The sequence below is a fragment of the Dipodomys spectabilis genome, unplaced genomic scaffold (genome assembly GCF_019054845.1).
Source record: "Dipodomys spectabilis isolate Male_0828 unplaced genomic scaffold, ASM1905484v1 ptg000230l, whole genome shotgun sequence".
NCBI classification, from domain to species: Eukaryota; Metazoa; Chordata; class Mammalia; order Rodentia; family Heteromyidae; genus Dipodomys; species Dipodomys spectabilis.
Window position 1 is genome coordinate 4,021,029 of NW_024870907.1, and position 23,920 is coordinate 4,044,948.

Consider the following 23,920-nt stretch of genomic DNA (forward strand, 5'->3'; position numbering starts at 1 on the left):
TGTGTATACAGATCCTTTGCCCTGTCTAGGTTTACCTCTTGTGATCTGTCCTCACCAGGCCCAGCCTGCCAAACGCCATCCAACGAGAGGGATACTGTGCCCCTGTAAGCTGGAGAACCTTCCCTCTAGGAATGCCACCCTTCTCCTGTCATAGGCACACCCTGAGCCTTTGCTCACTCTTCCTATGTACCCCAAATATTCCAGGACCTGCCTGTTCACGGGCCCTACTCCCTACTCTCCAGTAGCCCTGTGTCCCATTTATGTGGCCCTTGTGACACCTGGAGTGTTCTCTGGGATGGGGCTGGTATTCTGGGATTAGAAACTGAACTTGACCCCGTTAGCAGCACGCAGATGACTGTCATAGAGTGACAAATGAGGCTGATCTTCCTTCCCACAAGGCTGGGGATCCTTATATCCCAGTCCTCTTTACCTCCTAACGTGATTTTCACTTACACCAACACCAGGCCCGGCCAGTCTTCCCAGCGCTGTTGTTTGAGGGTCTCAAGGTGTGTATGGGCCCTTTGTTGGGTCAGGCTTTAGGGACTGTATGGGGATGAAAATAACATTAGCTTTGATAAAAAGAAAGAAAAAATCATGGCCAAGATTTGGTTGCAAACTGTCTTTCCTTGACTAGAGCGTAACTGGGTTTTCCTAATTGACAAGAACACCAATAAATCCACAGTGATCTGGGTACCTTGTAAAAGTGGGAATGTGGTTAGAACCGTTTTACGAGTTGTTTGATGAGGCTGTGGTGCTTTCATTCACAAGTCTGTGCATCAAAGTGGATTTTTTTTCTTGCTAGGGGAGAAGATAACACCTGTGTTAAGGGTATACTGGGTTCTTTTTTGAACGAGTTGGGACACACTGACTGGCTCCCCCAGAGATTGGTGGAGAGGCCTGGAGATGTGTGTTTGTGGCCTGGGACCGCAAGACAAGCCGGGATAGCCTGGCCAAGGGGATGGGAGGCGGCTCCTAGCTCCTCACTTCTCAACCTGGTGACCCGTCTGCCAGGACTCAAGGCCAGGGGGCCACGGTTTCCAACTGCACAAGAAGAGTGCAGGCAACACAGCTGGAAGGCGAGCATGCAAGCCAGGAGTCCCATCTCCAGCGAATAGCTCTTCCGCCCTCGTAGGATCTCAAGAGCAAGCACAAAACCAGAGGCCAGCTGCGCCCAGCCAAGTGCCCATCACGCCCGGGCTGGGCCTCTTGGAGGCCCCGGGTGGGCCTGAGCCCAAAGCCCGCCTTCCTCTCAGACAGAGACAGGGGCTGGCGCTTCCCCCGGCCTGCGCAGCCTCGGACAAGTCCGCGGCCCTCGGGATGGGCGGGCGGGGACGCGGCCTGCCCCAGCCTGGCCGCCGGCCCCGGGGCGCCCCGGGCGGGAGGGGGGCAGTGGCTGGGCCCCGGGCGGGCGGGCGGGGCGGGGCTGGGCGTGACCCACGGTCTTTGTGACCCGGCCGCGGCTGCCCTCCGGCCGGCCTGTGTGACCCGGCGGGCGGGCGCGTGTGGCCGGGGCGGGGGTCGAGGCCACACGCGGGCTCCGCACGACGCATGGCCCGCGAGGTCCCAGACCCCGGCCCCGGCCCCCGCTCCCGCTCCGACGGCGCCGCGGGCCGCAGCCCCGGGCCGCAGCCCGATCCCCAGCCGGGCCCGCGGGGCGGCGCCCGCGGGGCGGCCGAGCCCGCACGCCGGCGCCGCCCCCACCGCCCCGTACGCGCCCTGCGCGCCTCGCAGCCCGCGCGCCCCCGCAGCCCCACGCCCCGAGCCGGCCTCCGGCCCGGGCGCCCCGCGCCCCGCCGCCCGCGCCCCGGGGCTGCACCAGGCGCGCCGCCCGTTGCCCGGGGCGACCGCGGGACGCTGGCCCGGGCCGCTTGGGGCGGGAGCGGCGGGGTGCGCGGCGCGGGGCCCGGCCCAGGTGAGCTCCGCCCCCCTGGAACCCCGCGGGTTCTCCGCGGACCGAACAGACCCGCGCCCCGCCCGGGCGCGCCCGGGGGGGACCCGAGCCCCAGAGCCGCCCCGAGGCCCGCGCCCCAAACTCCGCAGCCGCCCGACCCGGGCGGGCGGGGTCCCCCGCGGGCCCCCCGGCGCCCAGCCCGTCCCCCGGACTGGCCGCTCACCCCCCGCGCCCCACCTCCTCCCCGCAGGGCTTCGGGGCCCCAAGGTCAAGGCGCGGGCACCCGGCATGGAGCCGGGCGAGAGGAAGCCGCCGTCCGCCCCGCCGGATGGAGACGGGAAAGAAGAAAACAGTCCGTACCGCGCCGCCCCGTCCACGGCGGGCTGGGGGCGGCGGGCGTGCTGCTCAGGGGCCAGGGTCAGGGCGGCCCGGGTGGGTGGGTGGGAGCCCGCCCGCCCGCCCGCCCGCCCGCAGCCGAGGCGGGCTCACCGGAGGTAGAGGCCTGGACCTGGACCGACGGCTGATGACGGGCCCTGGGGGGGCAGCGCCCCCCCCCGTTCCCGGTCCTTCCTCCCGCCCCTTCGCTCCCCCCCCTTCCCCGGTAGCGTGTGTCCTGGACCCCGTCAAGTGGTGGTGGTTTCCGAACATCAGCCCTCTGTCCGCACTCAGCGCCGGCCCGGCCGCTGGGGAGAGCTGGGCCCAGCGGGCAGCGCTGCCCTTGAGCAGGGGGAGCTCGGGGACTTCAGCCCCACGACTGGAAAAAGGGGCTCAGGCCCGTGATTCTAGCTCCTCGGGAGGCTGAGATGTGAGGGCTGTGGTTCAAAGCCAGTCCGATCAAAAGGCCAGAGATTCTCACCTCCAGTTTATCCCAAAAGCTGGAAGTGGAGCTGTGGATCGAGTGGTAGAACGTCAGCCTTGAGCAAAGATCAGGGACAGCGCTGGCCCTGAGTTCAAGCCCCAGGACAGCTCCCACACACACACATACACACGTCATTTTGTGACTGTCTGCACTTTGCTTTTTTTTGTATGTAGTTTCTTTGAGTTTAAATTCACTCTTTTCGAGTTCTTGGGATGGAATCATAATGCAGTGTTATTTATGCTTTATTATTTTCTTTCTCTCTCTCCTGCCCTGGTCCTGGGGGTTGAACTTGTGTCAGGTACTTTTAACAGGGGAACCACACTCTCAGACCTTTTTTGCTCTATTTCTTTTGGAAGGAAACTGGCCGTGCATTCATACCCTGTGTTTATGCTTCTGAGTGCTGGCACAGCCATTTTTCACATATGCCTTGAGATTTCTTTTTACCCAGGCTGCCCTCAAACCTCAGTCCACTGATCTCCACCTCCCAAGTAGGTGGGACTACATGTTGAGCCACTGTGTACAGCTTGTGCTAGTTGTGTTTTAGAGTGGTTCTCACTGTGTACACTTGTGGTTTAGATTGCTTAGATTGTTTTAGATTGGGCCTCACATCCTGCCCAGGTGTGTGCTTAGGCACACTTAGGTGTGAAGTCTGTTTTAGGCTGGGGTGACAAGTCCACATTACCCGGCCCAACTTCCTTCACTGAGACCACGTCTTGCCCACTTTAGTGTCTGGGGCCGGCCTGGAACCTCCATTCTTCTAATATCAGCCTTCCACAATACTTGGGTGACACACATGCCACCATGCCCATCTATTGGTTAAGAAGGGGTCTTGTGAGCTTTTCTGCTTGGGCTGGCCTCAAACTTCAATCCTCAGCCTCCCATATCTAGGATTACAGGTGTGAGCTATGCATTCTAGGTTCCAATTCTAACGCCTATGGATAGTGCTTTCTGTATGCTATCTTAAGAGTTTTTGCCCAAATTTTTGTTATGGTACTTCCCTTCTATGTGTTCTGCTAGGTTAGTATGGTTTTGACATCAAAATCATTTCTGAGCTTGTCCTCAGGTAACCAATTAAGACATAGACAAAGAGGCCTAGCTCTGTCCTCTTTTGGCCTGGTGGCCACAGACTTCGGGTGGCAGAGCCTCAGGAGTCACGGGTGGCAGGACTGAGCTGAGCTGGTTTCTCCTACAACATAGGGATTCTTTGGGGTGAGGATGGTGTGGGGGCACATGAACATTTCTAGCTGGGCTGATTAAGAGGCACAGGAAATGGGCAGTGACAGAGATGGCAGGTGCGAGGATTCCACATGTAGGTCTGAAAGGAGAAGGCGTGGCTGCGCTGAGCCAGGGCTGCCTGGAGGGAAGAGGAGGAGGGCCTGGACCTGAATGAACTGGGCTTGGCCAAGACCGGCAGTCACGGCCCAAGGCAGGGTAGAAGGGCTGAAGAAGCTGTGTGGAGGGCTGGGGCTCTGCCAGCAACGTTTAGTGCCAGTGAGAGCCCTGGTGGAGGGGCCAGAGTATTGTGGAGAGGTGGGGCACTGACAAGACCCAAGGACTGCCCGTCGAGGGCCTGAGTGTCATCACTTAGGGTTTGGAGGTTTTCCTCTCTTGACCCCCGCTTTTTTTCTGCAGAATTAAAACGAGGAATTCTCCAAGACTCTTCTTCCCCCAAACTGGACAGATACAAAATAGCAAGACAATTAACGGAAAAAGCCATCAAGGTAAATGCCATTTGGGACTCAATGAGATGGCGATGCCTTTTATAAATGGAAATGTGTTTGGGATTCGGAGAGTGTCAGCTGGCCCACTCCCTCCTCCCACGTGAGCCCAAGGCCTGTGTCCCCCAGCTTTGTGCACGGATGCTCCCCTGTCTGGCCATGTTGGGGAGAGATGCACCCCTCCTTCTCTCTGTTAATCCTGTTGGGAAAGAAGGTCCTGGGCGAGGACAGTCCCTTGGTTGCCCCAGAACCCCTTGGGCCAGCTCCCCAGGCCCCTGCCCCTTCAGGGGGACCAGGCGCAGGATGCCAGGCAGAGCCTTTGCCCTCAGGGGAGAAGAGGAGCAGTGAATGGTGCAGAGCTGCTCTGGTTAGGCAGGGCCTTCCCAGGGCCTCTGCTCCAGAATATTCTTCCTGAGGACTGGGGGAGAGAAGGAAGATGCTGGGATTCTGTAAGCATCTGCATTGTGAGGGCCAAGACTGTGGGCGAAGTAGCATGAGTGGCCTTCATAGAGTGTCCATCTTGGGTGCCAGAGGGTGGGGCGGGACAGGGTGGCCATACCAAACACACCACTGCAGGCCAGTGAATAAAAGCATCCTCCTCAGCTCTGAGGTTCTGAGGCACAATGAGGCACACTGTGCACCCCTTGGAAGCACAGAGTGCCACAGGCCCACACACCCAGAGATGGCAATAGGACTTGTGTAAACATCATGATAAAGAACTTACCATTCCCGGAGGAACTCCCGCCAGCCTCCAGCAAGGAATCCCCTTTCTCCCCTATCATTTGATGAAAAACGTCTTTTTCCCCTACTTTAACCAACATTTATTTTGTGCTAAACTTATTCCCATGCCATCAGTCTTTGTTTTTTTCAGTTGCTTCTGGGATTACCTTTTTCCTCTGCCCGGCCTCTTCTGGTTTAGGAACAGTCTGCTCCTCTGCAGGAAGGATCTTCTGTGTGTGGTGGTGGGGGGGGGGGGTGGCTCATGGATGGGTTCATCCTTCCATGAGCTCTGCAAGCTCAACTGCGCATCGTGAGTGCTTTGTCCACCTGTGTGTGTTTAGTGACCAGGGAGTCTGCGTCTAAGCCCTTCAGTTCTGCATGACTCTCTACATTCTTAAGCATGTGCGGCAGAAATTCAGCACTCTTTGTAGGCCATCGACCCGTGTCCAGCCCCACTGCCTGCGCACACCTGCCAACTTCACCATTGCAATGCCAGAGTCGCACACATGCTTCTTTAATGTGACATCTTTCAGATACTTGGTTGCTTTCCAGATATGCATACCCTTGATGGTCTGGGCTGTTTCTCTAGTGTTCTTAAAGTGAACACAAAGATTCGAACCTTTTGACTTGCATGATTTTGTGGGGTTTTCTGGGTCTAAAGAGTAGTGAACCATTTTCACAGGTCACGCAGGCCACTTACAAAAAGAGATAAACGTCTTTTTTAAATACTTACATTATGGATTAGTCTGTTCAGCAGGTCTGCTTTTTTGTTTGTTTGTTTTTGTCAGTTGTGGGGCCTGAATTCTGGGCCTGGACGCTGTCCCTCAGCTCTTCAGCTCAAGGCTAGTGCTCTACCATTTGAGCCACAGCACCACTTTTGGCTTTTTTCTGTTTCTGTGGTGCTGAGGAATCGAACCCAGGGCATCATGCATGCAAGGCAAGCGCTCTACCACTGAGCCACCTTCCCAGCCCCTGCTTGTTTTTGCTTTATATAATTAATAAGTGTATAGAATATATCTTTCTGGTGAATGTTTTAAATTAGGAAATGATTTATTTACTTTCATAATGCTTATTTGTCCCAAAGAATATTTTGTCTTATATGTGTATCCTTTTATTTTCTAACCTATCTGTAAGTTAATTTTTTTTAATGATCTCTTACAAACAAAGCAGAATGAACTTTTAAACACAAATAGGCAGTCTGACACCCTAATGTGTGTGTGTGGGGGGGCACATGGCCACCTCTCTGAGAAGGTGTGCTGCCCTGCCACGTTGCAGTCTTCATTCTGCTCCAGAAACATGTCCAGCTCCTGGGTTGAAACATGCTCTGCTGTTGTAGGAAAAGAAGATTTTTTCCATCTACGGACATTACCCTGTGATCCGGGCTGCACTGCGGAGGAAGGGCTGGGTGGAAAAGAAGTTCCACTTCTTGCCCAAGGCCCTTCAGAGTTCCGAGGATGACGGGGCCCTGGGTAGAGTATCCGAGGGGCCTTGTCTGTGCAGGACGGTCCTCGTCCTGGGGTTGGTGGTATCTCCACCTGCTGGAGCCAGTCTGCATGTCCTTCCTACCCTCCACGCCCATCTCAGACATCCATGCAGTAGGCAAGGCCACCCTGGGGCTGGTCACTCCTTGGTCACCACATGCCCCCTGCTCCACCCTGGCAACCCCTTCCCCACATCCACCTCCCCCACACCCCTCCTCCACATCCACCTCCCCCCCCCTCCTCCCCCACATCCACCTCCCCCACCCTCCTCCCCCACATCCAGCTTCTCCAGTCCACTCCTCCACATCCAGCTTCTCCAGTCCACTCCTCCACATCCAGCTTCTCCAGTCCACTCCTCCACAGCCACCTCCCCAGTCCACTCCTCCACTTCGATCTTCCCCAGTCCACTCCTCCATGTCCACTTCCCTCAGTCCACTCCTCTATTTCGATGTCCCTCAGTCCACTCCCCCACGTCCAGCTCCCCCATGTCCACCTCCCCCACTCCCCTCCTCTGTGTCTAGATCCCCTGGTCCAGTCCCCCAGGTTCAGCTTCTTCAGTCTGCTCATGTTTTGTTTGCAGATAACAAAGGTACTGTGATCAAAGAAAACCAGGACATGGTGGTGGAGAGAACAGACGACATCCACGAGGTGATGGTAGGTTCCGTGGCCCGTTGTTGGCCAGTGCCAGGACTGCACCAGGACTGAGCCAGGGCAGGGTCCGGCAGGACTGGGGATTGGATCTGTGGGAATGTTGGCCAGAGCACATGTTTTCTGAACCTGGTCAAGCCCTGGCACCCACAGTCACACGAAGAGGACACATCTCCTGTGGATGTGGAAGACCAATAGGTGCTCTGTGGGTGTCCACAGCTGCTGTGCTTGCAGGACAAGGGCAGACAGCCTGGCCCATGAGCATATGGGGTCCCCAGGAACTCAGCAGATATGATACCTAGGCTGGCTTGGTACCCAGCCTGACTCTTCTATGACCCACACCCACCTCCATAAAGACGAGCAAAAGTGAGCCTGGGAATGTGGCTCAGTGATAGAGTGATCCTCAGTACCACATACCCAGAAAAGCTGGGAGTGGTGCTGTGGCTCAAGTGGTAGAGTACAAGCCTTGAGCAAAAGAAGCTCAGAGACAGTGCCCAGGCCCTGAGTTCAAGCCCCAAGACTGGCATAAATAAGTACAGGAGAAAAAGTTTAGCCACAATGATGTGGACAAGGCATTTGTCATAACAGGAACTCCTAACTACTAGTGGCCAGGATCAGGGGATCTCAGGTCCTGGCCAGCCTGGACAAAAACAAAGTTCATGAGACTCCGAGACTCCGTGTTGGCCAGTGGCTGGCCCTCCAGCCCCCCGGCAGGCGGCCTTAGGAGCACGTGGTGTGGGCCTGAGGGACACCTGAGGGAGGCCGCCACACTGCAGTCCACCGTCTGGTTAAACGCGGCTGGGTCTCAACCACCCGGTATTAGTGGGCCCTGAATATGGGATGCTGATAGAGGTTTCTTCTTGCCAGTCTAGGTTGGTAAAGAACGAGATGCCATATCTTCTCTGGACTATCAAAAGGGACGTCATTGACTACCACAGCCTGAACGGTGACCAGATGCTGAACCACTATGGGAAGACAGCCTCGTTCACCACGAAGGTGGGCCTGGGACTTGGCTAACAGCAGCAAGGGCAGAGCAGACGCCTGGGCCTGTGGAAATGTGGCTTCTGAATGTTGGTTTACTGCTTGGAGAGCCATGTGGGATGGCCAGCCTCAGTCTCCCCAGGACCCCATACTTCTCCTGCTGGCTGGTCACTCTGCCCTTTCCCAGAGGCCTAGAATCCTAGGGTACCCTGTACCATTCTCTGTGTCCCTGGGTGGTCCTGGGACCAGGGAAGCCCCTGTCTCAGAGCACACTAGCCAAGCCAAAGAGGCCCCAGAGGGCTGGCCACGGCTAGTCCACGGGCAGGGTGGTGTGGGACTGCCCACGGTGGCCCTGATGCGCTGCTCCCTCTGGAGATTGGGCTGTGTGTCAACATGCGGAGCCTGCCGTGGTACGTCCAAGCGAACCCCGACTCCTTCTTCCCACGCTGCTATGGCCTCTGCACTGAGAGCGAGAAGCAGGAATTCTTGGGTGAGTGACTGAGGCTTGAAGCCCCCTCCCGTCTGGCAAGGACTTCTGGTCCACCTAGCAAGGATAGTTCAGAAACTTCCTTGGACATTATTGGAATGATGGGCAACAAGTGACCCCTGAGGCTGATGGAGACTATGGAGCTGGAGCCCTGTTTGGGTTGGAGGAGCTGCAGCACCGCTCTCTCGCTGCTGCAGTGAGGCTGCCTCAGAGCCTGGCTCTGCAGGGTGTGCAGCTTATTCTGCCTGTTTGCTGGACAGTTGCAGGCTGGCCCCTGGGGCACTGGAGGACTTGGCCACCAGAGCATACAGGGTGTCCAGTGCCCCTGAGATGGAGGTGGGAGATGTCACTGGGAAGATTCCCGGCCTCACTGAGAATAGTCCATGGAATGCCCTGAGGACAGCGGGCCAGGGTGGGGCCTGGGCTGGGAGGGAGGAGCCCCAGGGAAGGGGCCTGCCTCTGTGCAGCGCCCCGGCAGGCTGGGCCTCCCGGCTCCCTGCTTCGACCCCAGTCCCCAGAGGTGCAGAGGGGGCCGAGGCCTCACTGTCCTTCCAGACGACTTCCGGCGCACGGTAGCTTCCAGCATTCTCAAGTGGGTCGTCAGCCACCAGAACCTCAGCAGGGCCAGGGCCAGGAGCAAGAAGGAAGAGTCCAAGACCAGCGACCCCAGCATCAAGAAAGGTGGGGAGCGGGCAGGGCAGGCCTGTGGGGCCCAGCTGCCCGGCTCAGCCACTCCCCAGAGCACCCTGGGTTTGGTTGTCACAAGCCCATGCCCTGTTTGGGCTGTGAGCCTAGGCCCCGCTACATACAGCCCTGTTTGTAGGGCTGAGGCAGAGCTGAGGACCCCCACACAACGCAGCAGGGTTTTTCTTACTGTATAGAATACTCTGGATAGCATTCCTTTATTTGATGTGAATATTCCTACCAGACTGTGGTTTTTCTCTCCAGTCTCTATTAACAATGACTTAAACACAGAAGATAATTTTAACTTAGTCTAACTTATTAATAATTGATTTCATGGGGCTGGGAAGATGGCTCAGTGGTAGAGTGCTTGCCTTGCATGCCTGAGGCCCTGGGTTCGATTCCTTAGCACCACATAAGCAAAAAGAAAAAAGCCGGAGGTGGCGCTGTGGCTCAAGTGGTAGAGCGCTAGCCTTGAGCTGAAGAGCTGAGGGACAGCGCCCAGGCCCAGAGTTCAGACCCATGACCGGACCCAAAAAAAAAAAACAAAAAATTGATTTCATGGAACAAGCCTTTGGTGGTGTATCTACAAAAGTCAATGAAAGCCAGGCACTGGTGGCAAACTCCTGTAATCCTAGCTGCTCAGGAAGCTGAGATAGGAGTCTCTTAGGAAAGTCCATGAGACTCTCCAATTAAGCACCAAAAAAAATGCAGAAGTGGAATTGTAGCTCAAGTGGTAAAGTGCTAGTCTTGAGCATAAAAGCTCAGGGACAGTACCCAGGCTGAGTTCAAGCCCCAGGACCAGCTCCCAAAAAAAATCAACAAAAAAAAAGTCTGAGATCTGAAGATCACGGTTCAAAGCAAGCCCGGGCAAGAAAAGCTCTGAAACTCTTATCTCCTGGTGGTTTTTTTCCTTTTTTTGTTTTCCTACCTGTTTTGTAATCTTCCAGTTCCATTTGAATGTGGGATCCCTTTGAAGTTAATGGTTTTAGAGTGTGGTTTTTGCATATCACAGCCAGTGAGCAGGTATCATAGGTGGAAAAGACTTGCTTTGCTCCTTTGCCCATTATGTTTGTTTGGCAGAGGTGCCCTCAGTAGGCTTCTGAGGCTCCTTTCTGGGCTCCGCTCTGTTCCTTGCATCTTAATCAGGGCTGCCAGACTTATTTACAAGTCCTGATGCCCTCCAGCTTTGCTCTTGGATACTGAGTTGACTGTTCTTCACTTTGGCTTTTCCATGTAACTTTAGAATCTGTTCGTTGATGGCACAAGTTAACTTTCTGTAGTTTTGGATGGGACTGTGTCTAGGCAAGGTAGGGCAGAGTTGACACCTTGATAACACAGAGTCCTTCCTGTCTGTTTACACAAAATATGAAAACATGGAATCCTTCCTGTCCTGGAGATGAAATTTGGTAACAGTCAGGCCTTCTTGTTCATCCATGTACACGGAACATGTCTCATGTCTCCATTTGTTTAGGTCTTCAGTACTCTTTACCAGTATTGTGATTTTCCTCATATAGATCATATATAACTATCTATCTATCCAATTATTTCATTTTGGGCAGTGTTAATGTAAGTGGAATTCTTTTTTTACTTAAATTGCTCATTTACTGCCATGTAAGAAGGTGGTGGGCTATTATTTCTAGAAGTTTGTTTAGTTCTTTTGGGTTTTCTGCATAGACAGTTGTCATCTGTCCATAAATATAGTTTTTTTCCTTCCCAAATTGTGTACCTTCCCTTATCTTTCTGCATTAGCTAAACTTTCCAGTATAGTGTTGAAAGACATTGTGAGATGAAACCCTAACCTTTGTCTGGTAAAAGGCAGATTTGCAGAAGGGCTGCTGGCCCCTCACCCTTCCGTGGATGATGTAGAAAATCTTTATCACGTGGAGGAAATCCTCTTCCATTCCTGGTATGTGGAGCGTTCTTATCATGATGAGGGTTAGATTGACAAGTGCCTTTTGTGTATCTGATTGTGTAATTTCTCCCGTAGCCCCTTGGTGTGATTTGTTCGTTGAAGTTAGATTTGTTCCTTGGGCTTGCTGTCACCGATGTGTGGGAGGAGGAGTCACATGGACTGGAATAGTAAACAAATTAGGTTTATTACTCAAGATCCAGAGAGCAGAGGGCAGCTCACTCTGTGGGCTCTACTGGGAGGCATGTGGCGTTCCGAGTGGTGTTCCGCGCTCAAGGGTGAGCAGGAAGAAAGGGACGCAGAGCCTTCCCTGAGGTGCAGTTCTGGAGACCAGGCCGGACTGGTAAATTTGAAGGAAATACGAGGCTGGCCATTTCCCAGTTCTCTTATTTATTTCTAGCTTAAGTCCATTGTGGTCTGTGGGTGTCTGTAGTATCAGGTTCATCAAGCCAAAAGCAGAAGCAAGGTGGTTTGTGGTTCAGATGTCTGAAACACAAACAGGAACTGGATGGAGACTGCCAGCGTGTGTAGGTGTGGGGTGTCAAGCCAGCCCTAGGACAACAGATGAGAGCGAGCAGGCATAGTCGCAGGACTCGCATCAGAGTAGCACGCAGTCCCAGGAGTCTGGAAGCCTGGTGTTAGAGTCTGCAGTCTCCTCCCCGTGAGAGGCGGAGCTGCGGAGCGCTGGTCACCGCCCTGCACAGCCGGCAGAGGGTCACCTGGGCAGGGAACGGCAGAGGGTCACCTGGGCAGGGAACGGCAGAGGGTCACCTGGGCAGGGAACGGCTCTCCCCGTGACCGGGGCACACTCCAGAACCTGTGCTGGGTTTCAGATCCTGAGAACACTGACAACAGGTTCCTGGGCCTCCCGGGCCAGCTGGTGGACGCGGCGTGCCGGGTGTGCCAGGCCTACCTGGGGCAGCTGGAGCACGAGGACATCGACGATGCGGAGGAGGGCTCCGAGAACCTCTCTGAGGCCGAGTGGAACGACCTGATCCAGCAGTACTACTCCCTGGTCCAGTATGACACGGCGGGGGGGGGGGGGGGGGGGGGGGCTGGGGGGGAGGGAGGGCTGAGGGTCAGGAGCTGCAGGGCGGGGCGGTTCTCCCCCCGCCCCCTCCCCCCCGCGGGGGGGGGTTGGCCAGGGCCCTGGTGGCGGAGCGCCCCCGGTGTGAGGGTGCCCACGTGGCTGCGGGGGGGGCGGGGCCCTTCCGAGTCCAGGGCACCTGCGCTGTCCACCCCTCCTGGCCTGGGGGAGGGGGTGACACCCTCCAGCCCGGGCTCTCTCGTCTTCCTTTCAGTGGTAATGCCTTCATCTCTGACTCGAGAAGCTACTTCTCACAGTGCCAGACTCTGCTGAGTAGAATCACCTCTGTGAACCCCCAGACAGAGATCGATGGGTTTCGGAACATCTGGATCATCAAGCCAGCGGCCAAGTCCCGGGGCCGAGGTGAGTCCCCAGCACCTTCTCAGTGCTGAGGGAGGTGTGATCTCCACTACGTCCACTTCCAAACCTCGTGGGGAAGGAAGCGGAGCTGAACACCAAGGCTGCCTGGGGCCTGGCCCCACCCCACCCCATCCGGCCATGCTAGAGGCATGGTCTTCCCAGCATGCACCTGCATAGTGCTCGCCTGGGCTTTGTCTTTTCTGTTAGCATCTCTGGGCGGCAGAGGTGTTGCTGAGTTAAATCACACCATAGCTTTCCTTTGTAACATCAGGGTTGGACCATTGACAGGCGTGTTCTGGCCTCTGGATGGATGGAGGGCTTTGATGTCAGCTCCTATTCCTCAGGTCCACTGTAGAACTCTCTTGTGCAGAAAGGGCTCTAGATGGGCACTGGTGGCCTACACCTGTAATCCTGGCCATGCAGGAGCTGAGAACTGTGGATCACAGTTCAAAGTCAGCCTCAAACAGAAAAGTCCACGAGACTCTTACCTCCAATTAACCTGAAAAAAAAAATGGAGGCATGGCTCCAATGATAGAGTCCTATCCTTGAGCAAAAGGCCAAATGAGAGTGCAAGGCCCTGACTTCAAGCCGGTACCAGCACAATAGAGAGAAGAGGGGAGGAGGGAGAAGAGGAGGAGGAGGAGAAGAAAGGAAGGAAGGAAGGAAGGAAAGAAAACCAGGTTTTATCATGACAGCAGATGCTAAACACCGATGAATTCTTGTCTGTGGTATTATTACCAGTCTATTTGGATTTTCTGCCTTTTCACCTCAAATTGTAGCCATGACTGTGATTTTTCCTGATAGGGAATAGGTGTTTCCTAATCTGATTCATATCTCCAAAGAGATAACTTCTAGTTGCATTTGTTTTTCAATTTTTCTGTGAGGGATTTTTTTTTCTTTTGAATGTACTGAGGTTTGAACTCAGGACCTTGTGCTGGCCAGCCAGATTAGTTGAGCTACATCCACTTCCAAACCTCATGGGGAAAATCTCCCCCTTTATCCATGACTTAAATGCTAAGTTCATTTATTCCAGGAATAAATACTTAAGATCTATGAAACTTTCTCTGACTTAAGCTGTAACCTCTTTTTACAAGATGTTGTTTTCCTTAATATTTAGAGAGAATTTTAGTTTGGATATTCTGCTTGCCTCTTAACTTACTGTATTCCAAAGAGTTTTCAAATTTCACAAGTGATTTTCATGTAGTATTTATTTATTTATTTTGTCAGTCCTGGGTCTTCAATTCAGGGCCTGAGCACTGTCCCTGAACATCCTTTTGCTCAAGACTAGCACTCTAGCCGGCAGCAATGGCTCAGGCCTGTAATCCTATCTACTCAGGAAGCTGAGATCTGAGGATCAAGGTTCAAGCCAACCCAGGAAGGAAAGTCCGTGAGACTCTTTTTTTTTGTTTTGTCAGTTGTGGGGCTTGAACTCTGGGCCTGAACGCTATCCCTCAGCTCTTCAGCTCAAGGTGAGCGCTCTACCACTTGAGCTATAGCACCACTTCTGGTTTTCTAGTGGTTTATTGGAGATAAGAGTCTCACAGTCTTTCCTGCCTGGGCTGGCTTTGAACCGCGATCCTCAGATCTCAGCCTCCTGAGTAGCTAGGATTCTAGGCGTGAGCTACCAGCGCCCAGCTCCGTGAGACTCTTATCTCCAATTAACCACCAGGAAACCAGAAGTGGCACTGTGGCTCAAGCACTTGCCTTGATCCGAAAAGTGCAGGGACAGCTCCAGGCCCAGAGTTGAAGCCCCACGACCTACAAAAAGAAAAAAAAAAAAAAGACTAGCACTCTACCACTTGAGCCACAGCACCACTTCTGGCTTTCTCTGTGTATGTGGTACTAAGGAATTGAACCCAGGGCTTCGTGCATGCTAGGCAAGCACTCTACCACTGAGCCACCTTCCCAGCCCTTGAGTTGTCTTTATTAATATTTTATTACACTCTTTGCTGGACATGTGTTTGACCCACCCTCCCCTGGCACCCTGCAGACCCTCAGGACTTTTCTTCTGCTCTCACCCTGCCTGCCCAGGGCTGGGCTCCTCCTGAGCCCCTGCCCTGTGTCTGTGTCTGTCCACAAGAGCCTCTGTCTCCTCCCAACCACCCGCAGTCCCTTCCCTCCTGCTGCAGATGCCTGTGCCCCAACGATGCCCCACAGACATCTCAGACCTGCCTCTCAGACCCAGTACACCTCTCTGCTGGGACTGCCTGCGTCCTTTCCTCTCCCTGGAGGCCATGGGCAGGACCAGGGTGACCTGCAGCACTTCGTTGCAGTATTCCAAGCATTCCTCTCAGGCGAGATCACAACCTCATATAACCAAAGAAGTGAACTCAGCAGGCCCTGCAGGTGGAGCCTGCCTCCAGCCCGTACCAGTCAGCATTGTCCAGATGGCGCCCCAGATCTCAGCGACTCTAACAGATACAGTTTACCGGTCACCCATGCGTGCTGTCTGTCCGCTGCAGAGTGGTCTGTGCGGATGGCAGAGGTGATCTACCATCAGGGCCTCCATCTTGTGGTCCCATTCTCAGAGAGTCTTGCTTGCATTCAGTGCTGTGTCCCTCGGCAGAGCATGACACTCCAGCTATGTGTCCCTGCGCCTCCCAAGTCCTGCAGCCTAACCTTCTGGACAGGAGTGGAAATGGAGAACCTGCCTTCAACTAGAGGACAGCCCAGGGGAAACCTTGGTGCCCCCATCCCGCCCTCCCATTCCCATAGTCACTCTTTTTTTTGGGTGGGGGAGGTCTGGTCGTGACGCCTGAACTCTGGGCCTCGGCTCTGACCCTCAGCTCTTCAGCTCAAGGTTAGCGCTCTACTGCTTGAGCCACAGCGCCACTTCTGGCTTTTTCTGTTTATGTGGTGCTGAGGAATCGAACCCAGGGCCTCATGCATTCAAGGCAAGCACTCTACCACTGAGCCACCTTCCCAGCCCCGCATAGTCACTCTTTAGCTGTCACTGGACCAAAGCCCCTGCCAACGTGGCTCCTGTCCCCTTATTCACTCACCGCTGAGGGCAACGCCTGGGCTGCGTTCCATGTATCTCCTGGTTCTGGGTCCTCTAGGTATAAGGCAGGCCTGAGGTGGGATAACTGGCAGAGGCCGGCACCAGCCACAGCCCTGCTCACAGAGTGCCCGCCTGGCATGCTGCCTGCGGCCTCTGCGTCGGCCTCAGCAGCATGACCTGTGCCACCCATGCCGAGCCCCCCCCTCCCTCTTGCAGACATAGTGTGCATGGACCGCGTGGAGAGCATCCTGGAGTTGGTGGCTACGGAGCACACGGCCACCAAAGACAACAAGTGGGTGGTGCAGAAGTACATCGAGACGCCGCTGCTCATCTATGACACCAAGTTTGACATCCGGCAGTGGTTCCTGGTCACTGACTGGAACCCCCTGACCATCTGGTTCTACAAGGAGAGCTACCTGCGCTTTTCCACACAGCGCTTCTCCCTGGACAACCTGGACAGGTCAGTGGGCTCCAGGGGTGTGCATGGGGGACCAGCTGGTCACCACTCCGTGCACTTGAGATCAGCACCACCAACACGGCACCAGCACCCCAGGGCCATCTGGGGTCAGACACTCAGGACAAGGTGTCTAGGATAGACAAACCTCACAGGTCCCCCTGCAGACACACAGGGAGACCCTGGGCTGCAGCCTCGGCCATGAGTTGAGATTCCTGCCAGCCTCTCCCCAGAGCACCCCTCTGATGGTTTTGTAGGGGTCACCCAAAAATCGGGCTGGGACCAGGGGTAGCCCTGGGACCTTTGCAGGAAAGGCAGTAAGACGTTGTCCAGCACATTCTGCTGGGAAGCAGCCACGTCTGGAGTGACACCTGCTAGGCCACACAGGTGGATGAGCGAGGTGTTGGAGCCCTGTGCATGTTGCCTCTGGGTCTATTGTACAGTTGGTACCAGTGACTCCTGAGTGTAATCCTAGCTACCCTGAGTGCTGAGACCTGGAGGGTGTACTTCAAAGCTAGCCCAGCCAGGAAACTCCATGTTGAGATGGTATCTTTATTTTTTATGTATGTATGTATATATGGATGGATGGACATATGTCAGTTGTAGGGTTTGAACTCAGGGCCTGGGCACCGTCCCTGAGCTCTTTTGCTGAAGGCTAGTGCTCTCCCCCACTAAGCCACAGCACCTGGCCACTGGGAGACACACACTCTGTCCCCTCAGTCTGGTGGATGTGTCCTGGCTGCCCTTGGATGCGGCACAGGTCTTGTCTCATGAATGAAGGGCTCACTCTATTCAGTGGGGGCCTGGGAACACTGCCACCAGCCGTGATTACCCATCCCAGGGCCTTCGTGGTCTGGCCTGCCTCCCTCCTGTCACTAGCCCCAGGCCCCCCTGACTGTGGGACCCTGCCATGGCTAGTTTTTGAGTGGTTAATTGGATATGAGTCTTATGGGGACTTTTTTACCCGGGCTGGCTTCAAACTGGAATCCTCAGATCTCAGCCTCCTGAGTAGCTAGGATTATAGGCGTGAGCCACTGGTGCCCTGAGACTCTTATTAACCAGCAAAAAATTAACCAGCAAAAAAAAAAAAACTGGCATGGAGGCATAGCTCCACTGCTAACACTCTAGCAGTGAGCAAAACAAGCTAAGCAAGAGTGTGAAGCCCTGAGTTTGAGGTCCAGTATAGGTGAAAAATAAGGGGGCTGGTGCCTTTATTGGCATGTGTGGTGAGAAAGCAGGCTCAAGAAGGTTGTTCTAAGGGAGCCCTACCAGTGGGAGGCCCCGGGCGGTGGGCGTCTGCTGGGTGCCCCTAGTGCTGTCAGAGTAGCTGAGGGGCCCAAGACTGCCGATCACAGAGCCAGCGCCACTCAGTCCCGCCAGGCCTGAAGCTGTCCTGCGCCAGGCCAGGCATTGGTTCCCTGGGACAGGCTGGGCAGGGCGGCAGGCTGCCCACAGTGGGATGGTGGCTAGTGCCCGCAGGCCTCACAGGCCTGCTTCCCGCAGTGCCATCCATTTGTGCAACAACTCCATCCAGCGGCGGCTGAAGAATGACAAGGAACGCAGCCCGCTACTGCCCGGGCACAACATGTGGACCAGCTCCCGCTTCCAGGAGTACCTGCAGAAGAGGGGCCGCGGGGCCGCGTGGGGCAGCATTATCTACCCATCCATGAAGAAGGCCATCACCAACGCCATGCGGGTAGCCCAGGACCACGTGGAGCCCCGGAAGAACAGCTTCGAGCTCTATGGTGCTGATTTCATTCTCGGGCGAGACTTCAAGCCCTGGCTGATCGAGATCAACTCCAGCCCCACCATGCACCCATCCACGCCTGTCACGGCCCAGCTCTGCGCCCAGGTGCAGGAGGACACCATCAAGGTCGTTGTGGACCGAAAGCTGGACAGAAACTGTGACATCGGCAACTTTGAGCTTCTGTGGAGACAAGTGAGTGCCAGTCCCCCAAGTTGCCTGTCCTCGTGGGGCCAGGAGGCCCTCACTATGACCACCTCTGCTTCCTGGCCTCTGGGAGACACGCATTCTGCCCCCTAGGTCTGGTGGATGTGTCCTGGCTACACTCAGGTGTGGCAGGCACAGGCCTGGCCCACCTTGTCTGTGTGAATGAAGGCTCACTCTATTCAGTGGGGGCCTGGGAACACTACCACCAGCCATGAGCACCCATCCCAGGGCCTTCGTGGTCCAGCCTCCCTCCCTCCTCTTACCCCTGACTGGGGCCCCCGGCCGCTGACTGTGCCCAACAGGTGGGACCCTGCCCTGAGTGGGCTGGAGGCCTATTATCCCCCCCACCCGGCCTGGGGGAGTGTTCTCCCCCTACCTGGGTCTCCTTTAGTGGCTTCTCTGGAGGACATCCACAGGGCTGAGCCAAAAGACGAGCCCTGCCCTGCAGGTCAGGCCCTGTGTCCAGGACGGCCACGCTGTCTGAAAGAAGCACCCTGCAGCCGGCCGAGCAGTCAGGAGGCCTGGCCGAGGCCGATCTCAGACCCCAGGTCTGGACGGCAGAGCTCTGGAGAGGGCACAGCGGTCCCTGAGCATGGGACCCATGAGGGCCTGTGAGCTTCCTGAGGGTTTGTGCCAGGCCACAGTTGCCCATCCCCGAGTCAGGGGACCCTGACCTGCGCCTCCTCTTCCAGCCTGTGGTGGAGCTGCCCCCCTTCAGTGGGTCCGACCTCTACGTGGAAGGAATCAGTGTGAGCAAAGCCAAGAAGTCAATGCCCCACCTCACCACCTTCAACTTAGACTTGCTCTCAGAGGCACAGACTCTGAAGGTGCAGGGCTTGTGGCCCAGGCCAGACTCAGTGGGGGCATTGGCCTGCACAGCCCCGCAGGAGGACTGGAAACGGGAGACTACCAGGGTTTCCCCCAGCTGGACCATGCTGGCGCCGAAGTCAGCTGAGAGGAGCTGTCACGCGAGGTCCATCCACGCACTCCCTGCCTATAACCCCCCACGAGCAGAGAGCAAGGCCTCCAAGAGTAGCCTGGCCAAAGCCCAGCCCACCAAACCCTTGGACCCAAACTTACTGAGTGTGCATACTCTGGTGCCTGTGCTGCAGACGATGAGGACGGTGGAGAACGCCCTGTCTCAGCCTACCAAAGCACCAGGTGAGGGTGCAGCCGGCCGTCTGTGGTGGGGCCCTGGGGTCATGTTCGGGTGGGAGCTGCTGGCTGTCTCCACCTGGGAGGAGGAGGCCAGGGCTTGGGGACCCCTGCGGTCTGGTGCAGGGTGAGCCCGGTGGCACCGTGGGGTCCTGCGGCACAGTCTGGTGGGCCTCTCCACAGGGCTCGCCCCGGTGTATGTGGGGGACTCTGAACCCAGTCCCAGCAGCGCCAAGAGTGAGGTGGCAGGGAAGCCCCACACTCCCATTGTTCCCTGCGGGTTCTGATGACGCTAATGCATTTGTGGCACTGGAGGGGGCGACTGGGCCCTGCTGGTGGCCTGGGGCCGCCCCTGGGGCCGGCTCTGCCTCCATGCAGTCCCCCTCCCCGTGCACTCTGTCTGCCTATCTCTGACTGTCTCTCCCCTCCACCCCCACCAATCTGGTCCTGCACAGCTGCCTTTCCATCAGACCTGTTTTCCCTTGGGTGGTAAGAGCTCCTGTTTTGGTCACTGTATCCCCAAGATCTGGTGCACAGCAGGTGTTGGGCTCTGAGAGCTTCCCGCTGACCTCTTCCTGGGGAAAATCAGCAGACCACGTGGCTCCGCCATGGCCATGTCTGAAGTACCTGTAGCCAGCGTTGCCCGGTCCATTGTCCTCCCTCATCTCCAAGCCCCCCCTCCCCTCAGGGGCCATGGTGCCATTTCCACATCTCCACAGTGACTATTACCACTGTTTGCCCACCTTCTGCTGACCAACCCTCCCTAACTCTCTCCTTTACAACACCAACATGTTTCAGCTTCCTGGTATTCATTTTGTTAAACTTCAAAGGAGTTATACCATTGCAACTCTCCTGAAGCAAGAGGTTTATTTCTCATTGTCCTAACTGAGGCTGAAACCGAATGTCAGAGGCCTGTGCTCATCTTGGGGTTCAGAGGAGAATCCCCCAGTGACCACCACTGCTCCCTGGTGGCTGGTGGTGGCATCACGCCAGTGTCCATCTGTCACATGGACATTTCCCTCTCTCACTGTGTTCAGAGCTCCCTCTTAAGAGGCCCACCCTCCTCAATCATGTCCTCGTTGATTGGTTACATCAGCAAAAAAAAGAGGGGAAAAGCTATTTTCAAATAAGGAAAGATCTAGTAGGTGTGAATTTGGGGGGACACTGTCCACTTTACCAGTTGCAAGTACAGCCCACGGGCTGTGCTGATTTGCACCCTGACCGGCACCAAGCAGGTGGCTGATGCTCCCACAATGGCTTCACTGAGGGCTGACAGACGCCCTGCTCTACCGCGTCCCTCTCCCTTCACAAGCTAATGGAAACCAGTGATATTCAGACACATCAGCCACTTTGTGGGGAGCGCCTGCCTGATTCTTCAGCTGTCCATAGATGCGTCTCACAGGGTCTCATTCTTCATTTCAGCAGTATCTATTCTGGACTCTTCCTTTTTGTTGCATTGTATTACAAACGCCATCTCCTATCCTTGACTGGTCTTTTTACTTTTTTTTTCTTCCGGTTCTGGGGCTTGAACTCCAGTCCTGGGTTCTGTCCCTGAGCTTCTTTGGTTCAAAGCTAGTGCTCTACTGCTTGAGCCAAAGCTCCACTTCTGGCTTATTCTGAGTAGTTTATTGGAGATGAGTCTCATGCACTTTCCTGCCCTCAGATCTCAGCCTCCTGAGTAGCTAGGATGACAGGCGCGTGAGCCACCGGTGCTGGGCTGTCTTTTTACTTCTTTATTATGTCTTTTAGAAAAAGAAATGTGGTCAGTTTTCGTGCTTTCTTTTTGTTGCCAATACCTTCTTATGTATTCGAAATCACAGTCTGTAGTCCATGTCCAGTTGTCTGAAGACTTTGGTCCTGTTGGTCTGCTATTTTTGCCAGCACTTGCACATGTTTTATTATGAACTGCTTGCTTTCTTTATCAAAGTAATGGTGAGGACTATTTGCACACCTTGAGTGCCAATGGGCATCTGGGGTGGCCCTGCCCGCAATGCCACGCCCCCCTCGTGTGCGCAGTGGACAGTGCCCTCTAGGGCAGGGCTGTGGGCGGGGTCCACGCTGGTCGGCAGTGGGCGGGGTTCTTGCAGGGCGGGGCTGGGGATGCGGTGGGCGGGGCCTATGCCGGATGGGGCGGGTTCTCGCGGGCCCGGGGAGGTCCGTGCCGGCCCTCAGCGCCCCTCTCCCCGCAGTGCTGCCGCGGGACCTGCGAGCGCCCTGCCTGGTGTGCCGAAGCTCGCTGCCGCCTGCCGGGCCCTGCAAGCGCTGCCGCTCCTTCTGCGCCTCGGTGCTGCAGGGCGCCTCCTTCGTGCCACTCGGCAACGGGCAGCCGGGCAGCCCGTGGAGCCCGTGACCAGGACCTGGACCGGGGCCGGACCGGGACCGGACCGAGGCGAGCCAGGCCCCCGCGGCCCCAGAGCGAGGCTCTGGGAAACCTACGCATAGATGAGGGACCTTGTATACAGAGCTATTTTAGAGAGATTGCACTTGTCCCTACAGTGTTTCTTCAGGAGCCCCGCCCCTCCGCAGGCCCCGCCCCTTCCGGCTCCGCCCCTGTCAGGTCCACAGTCCGCCCCGCCCCCGCCCTCCCAGCTCCGCCCCCTCCCCGCAGGGCGCCACGCCCCTCCCGTCGCAGCCACGCCCCTCCCCTGGCTCCCCGCGGGGCCTCCCCGGTCACCACCACGCCAGCCAGCCAGCCGGGGTGGCTGTGCTGGTCAGCGTCCTTGGCTCCCGGGGGGACGGAGGGCCGCCTCGTGGGCACGGTGGGACCGGAGGCCGCCAAGGCTGGGCGGCCTACGGGCTAGCCACTGCCCAGGGCAGGACGGGCGGCCGGCCTCGGGGCCGCCGGGGGCCGCCCGTGCTCACGTGTGGGAAGCGTGGTCGCTCGCCATCGGGTGCGTCCTCTGGGGCCAGCGAGTGCCCCCGCTGCGGCCTGGGTGTGAACGCCACGTTCTCGGCCGTGGGCTCGGCGCCCGCGAGGGGCCCGCGCAGCCCTGGCGCCGCCGGCCGCTCTCGGCCTCCGGCCTCCAGAACCCTGAGCCAAATAAACCTTGTTCTCTCCGTGGCCCTGTGCGTGGTGTGCAGCTGCAGACACAAGAAAGGGCGGCGCACCAGGCCCGCACGCCGCTGTGCGAGACCAAAGCGGGCGCTCTGGCCACGGCCCCTGTGCGGGGGGGGGGGGGGGGGGGGGCCACTGGCCCCTATTTGCTGCTTTGCTGGCAGCGCAGGGGGAGCCCCGGTAACCAGGCGGGAGCCTGGAGGTCCCAGCCCAGCCAGTGCGGATGGGAGCTGCAGGGGCCTCTGGCCCTGGTGGGGGGAGGCTGGACAGGAGCTGGACACCAGCTCGGCTGGCAGCAGGGGGAGTCCCCAACCCCCAGCGACACGGAACTTGGGTTCCCTCCTCCCCCACTTCCCGGAGGCTCAGCACGTTTTCTCCTGTCTTTGGCTTGCTTCTGCTCTGGACCCACCTTGCCACTTTGCCTGGGAGCAGCAGTGCCCTCCACATTTGGGGGTGTCCTCCTGGAATTCCAGGCAGAGCCTCAGATCTTAGACTCAAGCTCAGCCCCTGGGTCCTGGGTTCTCAGTCATACAATCCTCCCCAAAGTCCCAGCTTTCTATGACCCCCAGCATGGCCCCGAGGCCTCCAAGAGCCAGAGACAGGTCCATGACAAATCTCAGGATAGAAACCAACAGACCCATCGTCCTGCATCCTCTCCAGCAGAAGTCTGGACTCTATACCTCGTGCCACCACCGTTCTCATCCAGGGACTGTTGCTCACATGTCATTGCAGGCCAACACACAGCACAGTAACTGTCCTGGGCATATGGGTTCCTATGGCCCTGAGACCCCACAAGGGCCCCTGAGAAGCCCCACATCTCAGACCACCCACGAATGCCTGCCTTCTCACCTGGGCCACTCTGCAGACGTTCAGGTCCCAGCCAAGCCCCAGGGCTGTCCCCACTCCCAGCGCCCTTTGTGGGTGTGCTCAGACAGGACTGGGCCATCTGAGGATAATGGCAGCTGGTAATGGGGCTGTCAGGCCTGTCTCACTTTGGACACCCCATGTCACACCTCCACCTCCTCCAGGAGGCTCAGTCACACAGCCTCCCACACCCAAGTTTCTGTTCTTGACTCCTGGGCCAGACAGGGCTGTCCCAGGGCTGCATGCGACCCCCTCTGCCACACAGGACCCCTGCCCAGAGGCAGGGCGTGAGGAGGGTGAGGGAGTGTGACTCCCTCCTTGCAGGTGTGGACCCCCTGCCTCGACTGCCCTACAGATTAGGGATTTATGCCTCTGGCCTTCCAGCAACCTCTGCGGCCACCAGACAAGGGCGGCCCTGGCCAGGGCGCGCGGGTGCTGCCACCTAGCGGCAGAAGTGCTCCGCGCTCGGTTCTGTGCTCACACCACCACCACCTCCCTGTCTGGTCTGAGACCACTTCCGGGGCCCACAGCCCCCAGTGCAGGACCGCCAGCCCCCCTAGTCCAGGACCCCAGAGGCGGAGGGGGCAGAGGGGGTGAAGGGGGGTAGAGGGTGCC

At 56.8% G+C, this 23,920-nt stretch overlaps 1 protein-coding gene across 1 annotated transcript; it reads left to right on the top strand.

Moving 5' to 3' along the window:
* Positions 1–2,179: 2,179 nt before the first annotated feature.
* Ttll8 (tubulin tyrosine ligase like 8) lies at positions 2,180–21,842 on the top strand. The gene is made up of 13 exons (XM_042698042.1): positions 2,180–2,243; positions 4,383–4,471; positions 6,525–6,678; positions 7,259–7,323; positions 8,185–8,313; positions 8,674–8,788; positions 9,341–9,466; positions 12,212–12,398; positions 12,680–12,828; positions 16,043–16,286; positions 17,784–18,219; positions 18,924–19,392; positions 21,576–21,842. Exons 1-13 carry the CDS (start codon positions 2,180–2,182, stop codon positions 21,734–21,736), a joined length of 2,388 nt encoding a protein of 795 aa, XP_042553976.1. The 3' UTR covers positions 21,737–21,842.
* Positions 21,843–23,920: the final 2,078 nt, after the last annotated feature.

What these genes read in the sequence shown, in the direction of transcription:
- Ttll8 (XM_042698042.1), top strand. Translation starts at nt 2,180, where the DNA reads ATGGAGCCGGGCGAGAGGAAGCCGCCGTCCGCCCCGCCGGATGGAGAC. An exon ending in AGACGGGAAAGAAGAAAACA is followed by an intron (nt 2,244 to 4,382) that starts GTCCGTACCGCG and finishes TTTTTTCTGCAG; the next exon opens with AATTAAAACGAGGAATTCTC. An exon ending in TAGAGTATCCGAGGGGCCTT is followed by an intron (nt 6,679 to 7,258) that starts GTCTGTGCAGGA and finishes CAGATAACAAAG; the next exon opens with GTACTGTGATCAAAGAAAAC.